At 43.4% G+C, this 15,658-nt stretch overlaps 1 protein-coding gene across 1 annotated transcript; it reads left to right on the forward strand.

Annotated features, from left to right (window-relative positions):
• Nucleotides 1-70: 70 nt before the first annotated feature.
• Nucleotides 71-15,333, forward strand: FBXO45 (F-box protein 45). Its single transcript, XM_075003908.1, has 3 exons — nt 71-451; nt 1,132-1,488; nt 11,512-15,333. Exons 1-3 carry the CDS (start codon nt 191-193, stop codon nt 11,695-11,697), a joined length of 804 nt encoding a protein of 267 aa, XP_074860009.1. The 5' UTR covers nt 71-190; the 3' UTR covers nt 11,698-15,333.
• Nucleotides 15,334-15,658: the final 325 nt, after the last annotated feature.

A 15,658-nucleotide genomic window follows, 5' to 3' on the forward strand; every position in this document is an offset into this window, starting at 1 on the left:
CCAACGGCTTCCCCAGCCCCGCCCCGCCCCGCCCCGCCCCTCCCGCTCTCGCTCTCGCTCTCGCTCTCGCTCTCGCTCCCGCTCCCGCTCCCGCACGCGCGCTGCTGCCTGCTGCTGCCGCCGCCGCCGGCTCGCGCGAGGCTGGCGAGTGCGGCTCGCGCCGCCTCGGGGGCTCGCGGCGGCTGAGGCGATGGCGGCGGGAGGCGGCGGCGGCGGCGGCGGCGCGGCGGGGGGCGCGGGCTGGCGGCTGCCCGGGCGGGTGCTGGAGCTGGTGTTCTCCTACCTGGAGCTGCGCGAGCTGCGGAGCTGCGCCCTGGTCTGCCGCCTGTGGCACCGCGTCCTGCACGGCGACGAGAACAGCGAGGTGTGGCGCAGCCTGGCCGCGCGCAGCCTGGCCGAGGAGGCGCTGCGCACCGACATCCTCTGCAACGTGCCCACCTACAAGGGCAAGGTGAGCGGCCGCGCCGGGCCGGAGCCAGCCGCCGCCCCGCTCCAGGGCTCCCTCGAGATCCGTCCATGCAGGGCGGAGTAAACTTTGTTCCGCGCACCGCCGCCCCAGCGCTCAGCTGACAGGGAATAGTAGCCGAGTTAGTCTGTGTCTTCCCACGCAAGGAGTCCTGTGGCGCCTTAGAGGCTAACCCATATTTTGGAGCATAAGCTTTCGTGGGCTTTGCCCACGAAAGCTTATGCTCCAAAATATGGGTTAGCCTCTAAGGCGCCACAGGACTCCTTGCTCTAACAGGGAGTGCACACCCTGCCCCGCGTCCTGTCAGCTGTTCGAGGGGCTCTGGTGCCTGTGTGTGAGGGAGGTGCCCGCCCGGGGCTGCCTCCCCCGGGGATGGCGGCTTGAAAAATTGCCCTGTTCTAGACCGGGCTTGTGAGGGTTTATCTTACTGCTGCCTGCCAGTGCCCTCAGACCTCTTCGCTGCTCCCTGTGTCAGGCGGTCCGGGTTGCCGGTCTCCAGAGTCTTGAGCCTGTAAACCCACTCGCCTGAATGCCCTTGCATTGGCTTCTTCGCTGGAGTCTCTAAAAGCATCCCGTTTGGTGGGAATGAGGTGTAAGATGTTAACGAATTAATTTGTTTATGATGATTTTCTTCCACTCAAAAATCCCTTCTTTTGTGGTTTTAGGTACGGGCTTTTCAACATGCTTTCAGCACCAATGACTGCTCCAGGAATGTGTACATCAAGAAAAATGGATTTACATTGCACCGGAACCCCATTGCTCAGAGCACAGATGGGGCAAGGACCAAGATTGGTTTCAGCGAGGGTCGCCATGCTTGGGAAGTTTGGTGGGAAGGCCCCCTTGGCACGGTGGCTGTAATTGGAATTGCCACGAAACGGGCCCCCATGCAGTGTCAGGGCTACGTAGCCCTTCTCGGAAGTGATGACCAGAGTTGGGGATGGAATCTGGTGGACAATAATTTGCTACATAATGGAGAAGTAAATGGCAGCTTCCCACAGTGCAATAATGCACCAAAATACCAGGTGAGTGAGAAGAAACACCAGCTACAGGTTTTACTGCATCTGTGAATACCTTTCTCCTTCAGCAAGAGTTGAACAAGACTTCATTGCTCAATAAGCCTTAACACTCTTTTTCAATAGGGTCCTTTTCTGTTTCTATAAATATGCGCTTCCTAAACAGGTCTTACATGGCAGGGTATACAATATGTGTACCTTTTGAAGGGAAGATTTACCTTATTACCTTAATTTCTTTCCTAATTTACTAGTTTTTTTAAATTACATCACTGAATGGTGAACCGATTCAGGATCCAGCATTGTCTCATCGAGATGAATGAAATTAATCTTGTACCTTTTTGATTTCAGATCTTATCTGAAATTATCCAGCATTCATAAAGTTTACTGAAAGGCAGCTATATTTTTTTAAATAAGAGATACAAGAGAATTCTATGTGTTTTAACCATGGATTTGTCTGCTAATAACAGAACTATTTGGTAAACTTTTTTTTGTGTGTGCATCTTTATGTTAAATGTGCTGGGTCTAATCTGTGGGTGGATAAATGTTCTCCAAGGAAATCCTGAATGATGTTCAAGTGGTGATAATTCAGTAATTGGTATTCTGCAAGATAACATGTTTTGGATTAGACATAACATTGATGTTCAGCTAATTTGCCATAATTGAAGTGTGAGAGGCTTTTTTTTTTTTCCCCCCTCAGAATAGTGGTATGTCACTTTGGCTAAATTCCACCTTTGGACATCTAAGTTCTGCCTACTAGATTTTTCTGGCATTACAACTTCAGTTGAAGAGGCTGTTCTTCCTGATTTACACTGCTATATAGTGCTTTTGTGTGATGGTTGCACTTAAGATGTAACAGCATTTCAGTGGGTGAACATTGTTCAACGTATATAATATTTCTAAATGCTTCCTGTAAGTAAAGTTAGCTGTCTTTGAATGATATAGCAAACATGATCTGTGTAATGGCACTTAAATGTTAAAAAAAAAAAAAAAAGACATTTATCTCTGTTTTTATAGAATCGTAGAAGAGTAGGACTGGAAGGGACCTTCAGAGGCCATCGAGTCCAGCCCCCCGCCCTCATGGCAGGAGCAAGCATTTTCTAGACCATCCCTGAAAGCCATCTATCTAACCTCTTCTTAAATATCTCCAGCGATGGAGATTCTACCACTTCCCTTGGCAATTCGTTCCAGTGTTTGATCACCCTGACAGTTAGGAACTTTTTCCTAATGTCCAACCTGAACCTCCCCTGTTGCAATTTAAGTCCATTGCCTCTTGTTCTATCCTCAGAGGCAAGGAAGAACAAGTTCCCTCCCTCTGCCTTATGACACCCTTTTAGATACCTGAAAACTGCTATCATGTCCCCCCTCAATCTTCTCTTTTCCAAACTGAACAAGCGCAGTTCTTTCAGCCTTACTTCATAGGTCATGTTCTCTAGACCTTTGATCATTCTCGTTGCTCTCCTCTGGACCCTCTCCAATTTCTCCACATCCTTCCTGAACTGCGGTGCCCAAAACTGGACACACTACTCCAGCTGAGGCCTAACCAGCGCGGAGTAGAGCGGGAGAATGACTTCTCGTGTCTTGTTCACAACACACCTGTTAATGCATCCTAGAATCATGTTTGCTTTTTTTGCAACAGCATCACACTGTTGACTCTTATTTAGCTTGTGGTCCACTGTAACCCCTAGATCCCTTTCTGCTGTACTCATTCCTAGGCAGTCCTTTCCCATTCTGTACGTGTGACACTGATTGTTCCTTCCTAAGTGGAGCATTTTGCATTTGTCCTTATTAAACTTCATCCTGTTTACCTCAGCCCATTTCTCCAGTTTATCCAGATCCTTTTGAATTATGACCCTATCCTCTAAAGAAGTTGCAACCCCTCCCAGCTTGGTAACATCTGCAAACTTAATAAGTGTACTTTCTATGTCAATATCTAAATCGTTAATGAAGATATTGAACAGAACCGGTCCTAAAACAGACCCCTGTGGAACCCCAGTAGTTATACTTTTCCAGTAGTAGGCATCCTTCAGTCTGCATAGACTATGGATCGCGCCCTTTAAAGTTTCAATTGAGGACTTTGTTTACAGCGTCTATTGTGACTATGAAGACCCACACGAGAGTGACAGTCCTTGCTGCATCTCTTGCAGATGTAGTGGGTGTCTGGCAAGTCCTTATTGTGCTTTCTGTGCGCTCGCTTCTCCTCTGCTAGCTGTCTGATCTTCAACTTTTCCAGCAGGATTGAAAACCATTAATAACTACTCTCTGGGTACGGTTATCCAGCCAGTTGTTCACCCACCTCATAGTAGCCCCATCTAAGTTGTATTTGAGTAGTTTATTGATAAATGTATTATGTGAGACCATGTCAAATGCTTTACTGAAGTCTAGGTATATCACATCCACCGCTTCTCCCTTATCCACAAGGCTTGTTATTCTATCAAAGAAAGGTATTAGATTGGTTTGACATGATCTGTTTTTAACAAAACCATGCTGGCTGTTCCCTATCACCTTACCACCTTCCAATGGCTTGCAGATGATTTCTTTAATGACCTGCTCCATTATCTTTCCTGGCACAGAAGTTAAGCTGACTGGCCTGTAGTTTCCCGGGTTATTTTTGTTCCCCTTTTTATAAATGGGTACTATATTTGCCCTTTTCCAGTCTTCTGGAATCTCTCCCGTCTCCATGATTTTCCAAAAATGATTGCTAAAGGCTCAGATACCTCTTCTATCAGCTCCTTGAGGATTCTAGGATGCACTTCATCAGGCCCTGGTGATTTGCAGACATCTAATTTTTCCAAGTAAATTTTAATTTGTTCTTTTCGTATTTCAACTTCTAAACCTACCTCTTTTTCACTAGCATTCTCTATGTCAGGCATTCCTTCAGATTTCTCAGTGAAGACCGAAACAAAGAAATCATTAAACATCTCTGCCATTTCCAAATTCCCTGTTACTGTTTCTCCCTCGTCACTGACCAATGGCCCTACCCTCTCCTTGTTCTTCCTCTTGTTATCAATGTATTTGTAAAAAGCCTTCTTCTTTCCCTTTATGCTCGTAGCTAGCTTGAGCTCATTTTGTGCCTTAGCCTTTCTAATCTTGCTCCTGCATGCTCGTGTTGTTTGCCTATATTCATCCTTTGTAATTTGTCCTAGTTTCCATTCCTTGTAGGATTCCTTTTTTAGTTTGAGATCATGCAAGATCTCCTGGTTAAGCCAAGGCAGTCTTTTGCCATGTTTTCTATCTTTCCTACGCAGCGGGATAGCTTGCTTTTGGGCCCTTAATAATGTCCCTTTGAAAAACTGCCAACTCTCCTCAGCCGTTTTTCCCCTCAGTTTAGCTTCCCATGGGACCTTACGTACCAGCTGTCTGAGTTTACCAAAATCTGCCTTCCTGAAATCCATTATCTCTATTGTACTGTTTTCCCTTCTACCCTTCCTTAGAATTGTGAACTCTATGATTTCATGATCACTTTCAGATTCTTAATAATTTCCTCCCTATTTGTTAAAATTAAATCTAGAACAGCTTCCCCCCGGTAGCTTTTGCAACCTTTTGGAATAAAAAGTTGTCTGCAATGCAATCCAAGAATTTATTGGACAGTCTGTCCCCTGCTGTACTATTTTCCCAACATATACCTGGATAGTTGAAGTCCCCCATCACCACCAAATTCTGGGCCCTGGATGATTTTGTTAGCTGTTTAAAGAGAGCCTCATCTACCTCTTCCACCCGGCTAGGGGGCCTGTAGTAGACGCCTAGTAGGACCTCATCCTTGTTTTTTACTCCTCTGAGTCTAACCCAGAGACTTTCAACCTGTCCATCTCCTACGCCCATCTCCACCTCTGTCCAAGTGTGTACATTTTTAATACACAAGGCAACACCTCCTCCCTTCTTTCCCTGTCTGTCCTTCATAAGCAGGCTGTACCCTTCAATACCAACATTCCAATCATGAGTATTATCCCACCAAGTTTCTGTGATGCCAACAATATCATAGTTGTATTCATTTATTAGTACTTCCAGTTCTTCTTGTTTATTTCCCATACTTCTTGCATTTGTATATAGGCATCTCAGACATTGATTTGGTCTTGCCTCCCAGTTTTGCCCTGGCCCTCTTTTTACTCTCCCAGTGTAGCCCATACTCCCTCCCATTTCAAGTTCATCTTCCAGGTATCCATGCTCTCCACTTACCTGCAGGCTTTGCTCCCCTGCCCCCGTCTTATGAGAAAACGTAAGATTACTGTAATTTACAGATCAGCGAAATTATTTTTTCTGCATTTGACTGTATTGTGTGTGGTCCCTCTACCTATTTAGTTTTTGTGGTCAGATTCCTTTAGTGTTTGACCTTTCACACAGACAGGAAGGGAGGGAGTGGAAGAACCTAACACCATAAAAATTGTCATAGGCTGCCTCTACCCTTTGATATAAACTCAGATTTGAGGCAGTTGGCTCGATATTAGCATGTGACTGTCTTCACTGCAAATACCATTAGCTCAATTTAAGGAGCACTAATATCGATACCATAATATCATCAGTACCCTCTGGGTGTGAAGCTCAAATTTAAAAGTTCGGTTAAAGGCCAATGTGGAAGCACCATGTCTTAGAATCAAATTTATTAAGTTCCAGAGGTGTCTCGTATGCCCTCAGTCCTCTGCTCTGGCCTCTGCTCTCCAGGTGTGCAGGGATTAGGTAAAAGGAAGACTGTGAATTTCAATTGGGACTAGGAAGCCTGCCGCTGTGAGGTCATGTTGGTATGAGAGCCGGAGAAATGTCCGTCTTTCTTTCTTTGCTATTAGCGCTGGGAGTGCATCTACCCATTACAAATGGCCCTAGCATGGAGTTTGTGTTTTTTGTCTCTACACTTGATATTTTTTCTGCCTTGCCTGGTGCCAGCAAGGCTGTTATAGGGGTCGTGCTTGCATAAGAGGCCAAGAAACTTCTCCTCAGCTGTTTACATTTGTGGGTGCCCCCTCCCCCCTACCCAGGCACTGCTCAGTCAGGGTCTTTCCCATGCTCAGCCACATCACATGGGTAGCCCCCAGCCCAATAAAAGGAAGTGCCTGCTGGCTGGTGTTGACCTTGGTGCCAGGCAGCACCATGTCCTGGTTTGCGTGTGTTTAGGGCTCCCAGGGTAGGAAAGAATTTCGGGGCTTGCAACCAGCGGGGGGAAGTGTCTCTCAGCAGCTGAGATTTTTGGGGGCTTGCTGCCACGCAGGGGGACTACTTCAACTCGCCCCCCCCCCCCAAAAATATTTTTAGAGCCTTTCTGCTGCTGGGGGGGGGAGGTCTCCCCTGGTGGCTAAGATTTTCAGAGCCTTTCCGTCGCATGGAGAGGCTACTTCAGCTGGCCCTCTATGCCCCATGCCCCAACAAGGACCTGAGGGACCTGTTGCCACCAGGCAAAGTCTCCCCGATGGCTAAGATTTTTGAGGGTTTGCTGCCGCATGGCGGGGTCTATTGAACAGGCCTCACACTGAAACCCCCCCATCCCCTAAAAAGGACCCAGGGGGCTGGCTGCCCTCGGGGGAAGTCTTCCCTGGCAGCTAAGATATTTGGGTACTTGCTGCAGTACGGAGGAACTACTTCAACTGGCCCTCCTGCGTTAAATGTGCATTTGAGATATACAGTTGAGATTCCTGTTTCCGTTATAAGTTCAGTGTATAAGATTTCACTGACATCACGTTTTGGAAAGACAATAGAGCAATTTTATGTGGAGATATACCTGTGTCTGCAAAGAGCATTTCAATGCATCTCTGGCATTGAGGTTATTGATCTTTGGCTTACTGCATTCCTTTGTTATATAGAGTTTCTTTGGGACAGTTTTCACTCTGCTGCTGATCAAGGAGTGATCAGTGTCACAATCTGTGCTGTGGTACATGCGTGTACATTTGATGGTGTGGAGGTGTTTCCTACGTACCAGTACAAGGTCATGTTGATGTCAGTGACCAGATCTGGGGTGGCGCCATGAAACCTTGTGACAGTCTTTCAAGTTAAAGAAAGTATTAGTGATGCAGAGTTGATTCTGAGAGCTAAATTCGAGAAGCCTTTGACCATTTTCGTTCCATTTTCCCAATACCATCATGACCAAGGCAGACAGGCCAGGACTGACGGTCACGTCCAACTCATGCGTTGACATCGCCAAGGATGTACAGTTGTTCACCAGTTGGAAAGGAGTCAATAGCTTTCTGAAGATTATAATTAAAGCAGTCCTTGTGTTTGGTGCATGACGCCAACATGGGTGCATGAACATTGATGATGTTGACATATCCTGACTTGGAGCAGAGCTTCAAGAATATAATTGCAGATTGAGTCTATCCAGAAGCAGAATGGGGCTTCAGAGCTGGCAGGTCTACCATGGACATGACTTTCTCGCTCCAACAACTACAGGAAAAATGCAGAGAACAAGGAAAGCCGTTATTCATAGGATTTGTGGACTTAACAGAGGCGTTTGACGCGGTTAGTAGACCAGGACTATACAGAGTGTTAACCAAGATTGGCTGCCCTCCAACCCTACTCAAACTCATAACGTCCATTTGTGAAAACGTGAAAAGCAGCAGTGCAACATGATGGATCTCCATCAGAATCGTTTGCAATGAACAGCAGAGTCAGACAAGGGTGTATTCTTGCCCCTGCTCTCTTTGGCATATTCTTCTCCGTTCTGCTAAATTGTGCATTTCAAAACTCACGCAGTGTTTTATTTCTCCACGCAAGATTAGATGGCTCTCTCCACAATCTGGCAAGACTCAAGGCCAAAACTAAGGTCAAGAAAGGACTCCTTAGGGAACTCCTCTTTGCAGATGGTGCAGCTCTCGTCACTTATAATGAAGACATGCTGCAGTCACCGATGGATTCTCTGTCCAGAGCCTGAGAGTTGTTTTCCCTCGACATAAGCATGAAGAAAACTGTTGTATTCACTCAAGGTACAACTTAGCAACCCAGTGTCATTCTGGATAACAGCCCATTAGATGTGGTTCAACAATTCTGTTACCTTGGATCTACTGTCACCACAAACTTAGCCATGGACGAAGAACTGAACATCAGAATCAGGAAGGCAGCTACTATTTTTGGCAGATTTACGAAACGAGCATGGAACAATCCTAAGCAGACAGTGAAAACAAAGATACTTATCTACCAGGTATGTGTATTGAGTATCCTGCTATATGGTTCTGAGGCATGGGCCACCTGCTCGAACCAGGAGAAAATACTGAACAGCTTCCCTGTCTCTGCAGAATTATGAATATCAGCTGGCAAGGTAAAGTTTCAAATGCAGATGTCCTGTTGAGATCAGGCATACCCAGCCTCATAGCGATCCTCTACAGCAGATAACTACATTGGCTTGGTCATGTGAGAAGGATGGGTAACAATCGTCTTCCCAAAGAAATCCTCTTCAGTGAACAGGCATGTGCATTGAGAACAAAAGGAAGGCCAAAACTAAGATTCGAGGATATGTGCAAAAACTTCATGAAAAAATTCAACATCGATCCAAAATCCTGGAACTCTACATCACCAGAACAAAATACATGGCAGTGTTGCTACGACAGGGAATAGCATATGTGCATATGTGCAAGCCATGCAAAAGACTTCGTCCTGGAAGGAAGAGCTCTTAGACTCAAGAATTCAGGAAATGGACTGACATGGTTATTGCAGTCGACTGTGCAAATCCAATATTGGATGGGTAAGCCATGAGAGAAGCTGCAGACGCAAATGCTGCCCGTAGATCCTCACCACCACGGCTAACCACTGTGTCTGGAGGCAAAAAGGTGCCATAGATATATAATACACACACACACGCACCAGTGTCATAGAACTGGAAGGGACCTCAATAGGTGATTGAGTCCAATCCCCTGCATGCGCAATATTCCACTTCCAAGATTTTTGGGTGCTTGCTGCCATCCCTCTTGTTAGCAAATTCTGTGTAGTGAAGAGGGAGGACAAAAATATTTTTTCCTAGCCTTTTCTATCCTCTTTCTTCTAACTCTGTACCTCTTGCACTCAGGGAGGGGCATGGGGGGCGGTCAGCTGAGAATACAGACTATGTACAGAAGCTGTATAATGAACAGGGAAGCCAAATACCCTCCCCTTAGCAACTCTCCTTTCTCTCAAATCTTTACTAGCAACTCTTTCTTTGTTTTTCATTGTCCCTGTGTTATTTTCAGGGACCAGATGCAATTGGTGGTAGGGGGTGGGCAATCAATGGATAGCCAGTTGAGAAGACACACACTTGGTAATTCTTATGAAATCCTTGGTAATTCAGTTACAGAAGACAGAGATTTGTGTTAACTTTGCCATCTTTGCAATGCCCTACTTTTCCTTCCTTCCAACTGGCAAAATAGACGCTTGCTTAACATGGGAGGGGAATGAGGTCAATGCAGTGTGGGAAGATGATCTCAAAGCCCAGCAAGCATACCCAGAATGCTGCGTGGATGAAGGATCTGTGGGATAGGTTCCCACAGTGTACTACTGCAACAGTCGATTTGCCAATTGAGTGTCGCAGCAATAAGTTGATTTTGTGAGGAGCATGTGGGGCAGTGAGGATTAGTCAAACCCAAATTTATAAAATCCGGCATTACAAGATCAGTATTAATAAGTTAAAATATACCTCTTGGTGTAAACATAGCTATGAAGACTCAGGGTTATGGTATAGACAAAATCTCGTTGATTGTTAATTTGACTTGATTTCAACTTGATGTTTGCTTAAATAAAGCATATAATAAAATCTTTCCTCTTATTAAGACTATACAGGATACAGATGCTTAAGTGTTCTCTTTGAGGTAAAAGGAGCCTGACTGCATTTGAGGGTGACTTGACTTGTCCACAAAATAGAAGCTTATGCAGTATCATGTTACTGCTTGGTGTTGGGAGCTGTGACTTATTTAAATTTTAAATCATGCTCTAGGCAAATGAGCTGACGTGCAATATCATGTTTATATGCTGATCTGTGATTTTCTTGGTGCATTCAATGTTTATTGCTCTCAGATGTCTTTTTTTTTTTTTATTTGACAAAAAACAAATGTGAAAAGCCTACACGTAGTTTTGCAATTTCCTGCTTTATTGGTAAATAAGAAAACAAAAAAGCAGTCATGTGGCACTTTGAAGACTAACAGAATAATTTATTAGGTGATGATCTTTCATGGGGCAGAGTCACTTTTTCAGATCTGGAGATTGTGCTGTACTGGAAATGGTACAATGGTTTTATAACACAGAGATGCAAATAAAATTGAAATAAAAACTGACAAATCAGATGCATAGAGCAGAAGGTGGGGAGTGAGGAAGAAGGGGAGAGAATCTTCTGCCTTCTGCCCTACGTATCTTTTTTTATCAGTTTTTATTTACATTTTTTTGTATCTCTGTGTTATAAAACCATCATGCCATTTCCAGTATAGCACTGTCTCCACATTTGAAGAAGTGGGTCTGTCCCATAAAAGCTCATCACTCAGTTATTTTTTTAGTCTTTAAAGTGCTATGTGACTGCTTGTTAACATGGCAAGCTCTCTGCTACTGGTAAAGAAGAGTGTAATGCTAATGCTCAGAGTGCACCCTTGGCCAAACAAGTGTTTCAGTGCACCTGGCATATAGCACCTATTTTCTTAAAAACAGTTCCATGTCTTCAGCGTCTCTGTGCAAAGGCCTTTCCTGTTTATCAGAATGAAAGCTGTGTTCAGTCATAGGAACTATGAGGTGGAGGCAATTACAAAATCGCTACATACCATACAAGACTAAAGTAGATATTATGCAGTGTATTAATTCTTACTACCAGAACAGTCTTATGTGAATGGTCACATTTAGTGGTTGAACCATATATGGGGCATTTAACATTGTGGTGATTAAACAAACACTGTTACCTTGAAAATTTCTATGCAGCTATATAGAAACTTATGCATGTCAGTGAAACTGATGCTGCCCCAGAAAAATTATTTCATTTATATTTAGAAATAGAAAAATGTCCTCCTAAGGTCTCCTGTTGTACTCTATGTGCAATTTTGTTGTATTTCTCTTTATTAGTTCTTCCTCTAACTATTTCCTGACTCTTCTTCCTATCTCTTTTTGCAGATAGGTGAGAGGATTCGAGTCATCTTGGACATGGAAGACAAGACATTAGCCTTTGAGCGGGGCTATGAGTTTTTGGGAGTTGCTTTCAGAGGCTTGCCAAAGACCTGCCTATATCCAGCAGTGTCTGCTGTGTATGGCAACACAGAAGTGACTTTGGTCTACTTGGGGAAACCTCTAGATGGATGACATTGTTTAATTTGAACATCAAGATGTGGAAGATTTGGAGGAGAAATCTGCATGTTGGTTAGAGGGAAACATGAACTTGAAATAAATATGGGCGCATGTTCAAGAAACATCCAGGAAAACAAAGATTTGTGATTTGGAGACCAGCCATACTGCAGGAATTGTTACATTTCCTTTTTCTGTCAGGCCAGAAAAATCCTCAGGGTTGAAGTTGGTAGAGTGGGCAGTTAACACATGCATGTTGCAACAGATTTCATTGCTAAAATGGCCGTATGTGAGCTCAGATACAAAAGGAAAGGTTTTATAGAAGCGCTGGAGGAAATTAACCTGAGATTTGTAGGTAGCGTGTTTTGTGAAAGACTCCCATTTTAAAAATGTGTTCCTGCCTTCCCTCCCTCCCGGCTGGCCAGTGTAGCTGCCAGAGGGGAAAGACTGGTTGGGTTTTATTTATATTTTTAACATGCTGAGAAGCATGGTCTGCCTAGACTGCACTTCTCTTATATAGTGAGATATAAAATGTGTGCAGCTATTTTTAAATGTATTTTAAAGCTTGTATATACAGAACACGTAAAAATTCTGTTAAACAAAACAAAAGGTTGACTTTGTTCCAAACTTGGATATAATTTGTACAGGGAGAAACCACTACATGGTATCAGGACAGCCTCTTTTGAGAGAGACAGCATACATGAGAGTGGTGGAAAGCATCTTGGGATGCTTTTGTGGAAGAAGGTGCTTCATAGGCTCATTTGGGTGTGGCAGAAAGTTTCCCTGTCTCGAGTGGTTTTTGTTTGCTTTCTGTCACAAAAAGAAGTCTCCCAGGAGTTTTTATTTTGCCGTAAATCTTGATTCTCTGTTGACAAGGGGATGCAAACCTGTTTATTGGGTTGATCTTCCTCTTGATGCTGAAACAACAATATTTATGAAGTCATACATTTTCTAATATTGTGTACTGAATCTTTCCAAGTAAATTTTCCTGTTAAAATGCTTTATAAGGATTCGAGGCTTCCTTTGTCTTGGCTTAAATTGAGTTGTTTAAAAAAAATAATGATCCAAATATCCAGGAATGGGCTCCGTCCACCTACAGCTGGCCATAGTCCAACTTGCACCTGCCTCTGACAGGAATTCTGGATCAGGTCCAGTGTGTGGAGTTTTCACCATTTCATTCTCCTAAAAACTATGTTCACAAACTTGTCAGAATTACAGTCCTCCTGGGATCTGAGAAGGCTCAATCACTTGTGCCCCAAGGGAGAATATGTAGGTGCTGTAGCAGCTGCCTTCTCCAGTGGTTGAAAGCTAAGCAATGATTCAGAAAACTGCCAGCCTTCATGATAAAAATGCAAAGTTAGCCTACAACCTAGAAGTAACATCTTAATCTCTAAGCCCTGAGGCTGCCTCTTGGTACTAAAATTTTATTTCTTGTTTGTTTATAGCTCTGTGCAGCTTGGAGAAATATCTTAACAGATTCAGGGCTATAGGCAAAATGCTTTGAGGGATGGAGAAGGGAAACGTTTGTACAAATCTTTAATATGTCTCCAAGAGAATATGAATAATTTAATCTCAGACCTATCTTTGAGTTCTCTGTGTATGGGCATGACAGGAAATTCTTAACTTATTGATTTTGATTTTTTTCTGTAATTTGGTGAAGCCAGGAGATAAGGTGCAGGTAGCTGTCGGGAATAACTGGAGCGCTCCTGAAGAACTAGGCTTGGCATGCTTTTTGGATAAAATATAACAGGCTTATGCCCTAACACAGACTGTGTACATTGTTGCCACTTGAAGGTTTTAAAATATTTATTTGTTTTCCGTATCATCTGTTACTTATAGGGAGATCGGTTGAGGTCAGTTGATCCTGTTCGAAAACAAAATGCACATTATGACATGAAAGAACTTTTAAAACAGGGAACTTAAAGATGGAAATGTTGTATGAAGTCAGATTGGTAGATTTGAATAGCTTTTAGGGAAAAAAAAACTGTTACAAACATTTGCTATTTGTACTAGACTGTGCACTGTGTTTTCCGTACAGCAGAACATTATGGCATCAGTTTTAAAAACTGTCCTAAAATGAAAGAAGAGCTTCAGTTAGATTAATGTGCTTTCAGTGAATCTCAGAAGGTGTGGCCTCTGTACTTGTTTATGGAATCCAAGTAGATATAGCTAATCCCAAGAACTTTTCCAGAGAGCTTTTGTTCATGAATTTGGTTTCCCTTTGTTTTTCAAGTAATGTCTTACTCTCTCTTTCCCTATAAATTAGAAATGGTGGAAGCTGAACATTTATTTTGTTGGGGGTAGGGATTGGGAACATCTTTCTTGTGTACACTTCTTATAACTTATTACTGGAGACCAATGCTAGTTGTACAAAATATTAAAATAAACTGTGCTACAATATGAAAGGAAATGTTTGTCTATTGTAATAATGGCACTCAGGAGGCATTGGTGGGGAAGCTGAAGTAGCAGTTTTGAGAGTGTTGAATCAGAGGAGTTTCATTAAGTCCAACTGGCCAAAAAGTGAGGGCTACTTTGACTGACTTCTGCTATTTGATTTTTGGAGTGAGTATTTTAAAAAGACAGAGGGAGAGAACTTGACTGATGATTGTGAAGAGTGTGTAACTGTGTGTCTATGTACTTGTGTACTTTTTGAAACACACAAAATCTCACGGGTGGCTGACTCTGTTGGGGGCACGCTCCCAAAGAACCAGAAAGATATTGGTTCAAGTTTCATACCAGGAGATGAGTTGATATTGATTTTGAAGACTGTATTGCAGTGTGTGCAGTACTGCATAGGCTTCTCTCTGCCACTCTGTGGCTCTTGATGTGAAAACTAAAGATTTTGGGTACCTTTAAAGTTCCCCTCTTAATAAGAGGCTCCAGAGCAGAGGTACTCAAATTTTTTTTGCTGCCCCCACTTTGAAAATATTGCATATTGTGATGACCCTCTTCTCCTGCAGAGTTACCATATTTCAGGTGCCTCAATAGAGGACACTACCAGGGTTATAGGGTGAAGTGGGGGATACAGCACCATCATTCTCCAGCCACCCAGCTCTGAAGGCGATACCATCCCATGAAACTCTCACTTCTGCACTGCTACTGGGAACTGGGTGCCCGGCCAGCTCTTCAGGAGGCTGCTATGAGGGCAGCACAGAAATAAGGTGGCAATACCAAGTCATGAACATGGGTTCCTATTTCAAAAATCTATTCTGATGGTGATCAGAGGACCAAAAAAGAGGTGGTGTCCAGGAAAACCTGAATGCGTGGTAATCTTGCTTTGAGATGACCAATAAATAGGCCAAAAGAGTGGGTCTCATAATTCCCCTATGACATAGCCTTGTTGATGACCCCCTTTTTGGTCAGGACATCCAGTTTGAGAAATGCTGTTCTAGAGCGAAACGTGATGATGAATCTGTTGTTTGTATGGCAAAAGCTAAATAAAGAATTCTTGAGGCATTTTTACCACCTTGAACTCATCACTCAGAGTAAAGAAAACCAGTTGTCCTTTTATTTTGAATAGTATAAATCTGGGGCAAGAACTCATCCCTTATTTTACACAGGAGGGACAATCATCAAAGGGTTGGTTTGCTCATTGAGATTTATCATCCTGCTGACATGCATGCCCTTTCAGGTCTTCTCCTGGATGATTGACTTTATGGCAAATGCATTCATTACAGAGAGGTTTTACATTTTTTCACCCTCTCACTGGTAAGCATTTTGTTACTTCAGTATTATAGAAATATGCTTATTTGTAGCTTTCTGGTTTTTTTCCCCTCCTCATTCTTAAAATGATGCATTTAATGGGTAGAATCACTAGGAATGGAAGATTTAAGGAACTATGCTGTTACCCCCAAACCAATTTCTTTGTGATGCTGTTTTTAAAATGGTTGAATTTTGAGAAAACGTGTCCCAAATGAAAAGTTTTCTGCTGCTTTGGTTTGTTGCATTAGTGAAGTTTAGCCATGCACTCTAAAGCTGT

The sequence above is a fragment of the Carettochelys insculpta genome, chromosome 10 (assembly GCF_033958435.1).
Source record: "Carettochelys insculpta isolate YL-2023 chromosome 10, ASM3395843v1, whole genome shotgun sequence".
Classification (NCBI taxonomy): domain Eukaryota; kingdom Metazoa; phylum Chordata; order Testudines; family Carettochelyidae; genus Carettochelys; species Carettochelys insculpta.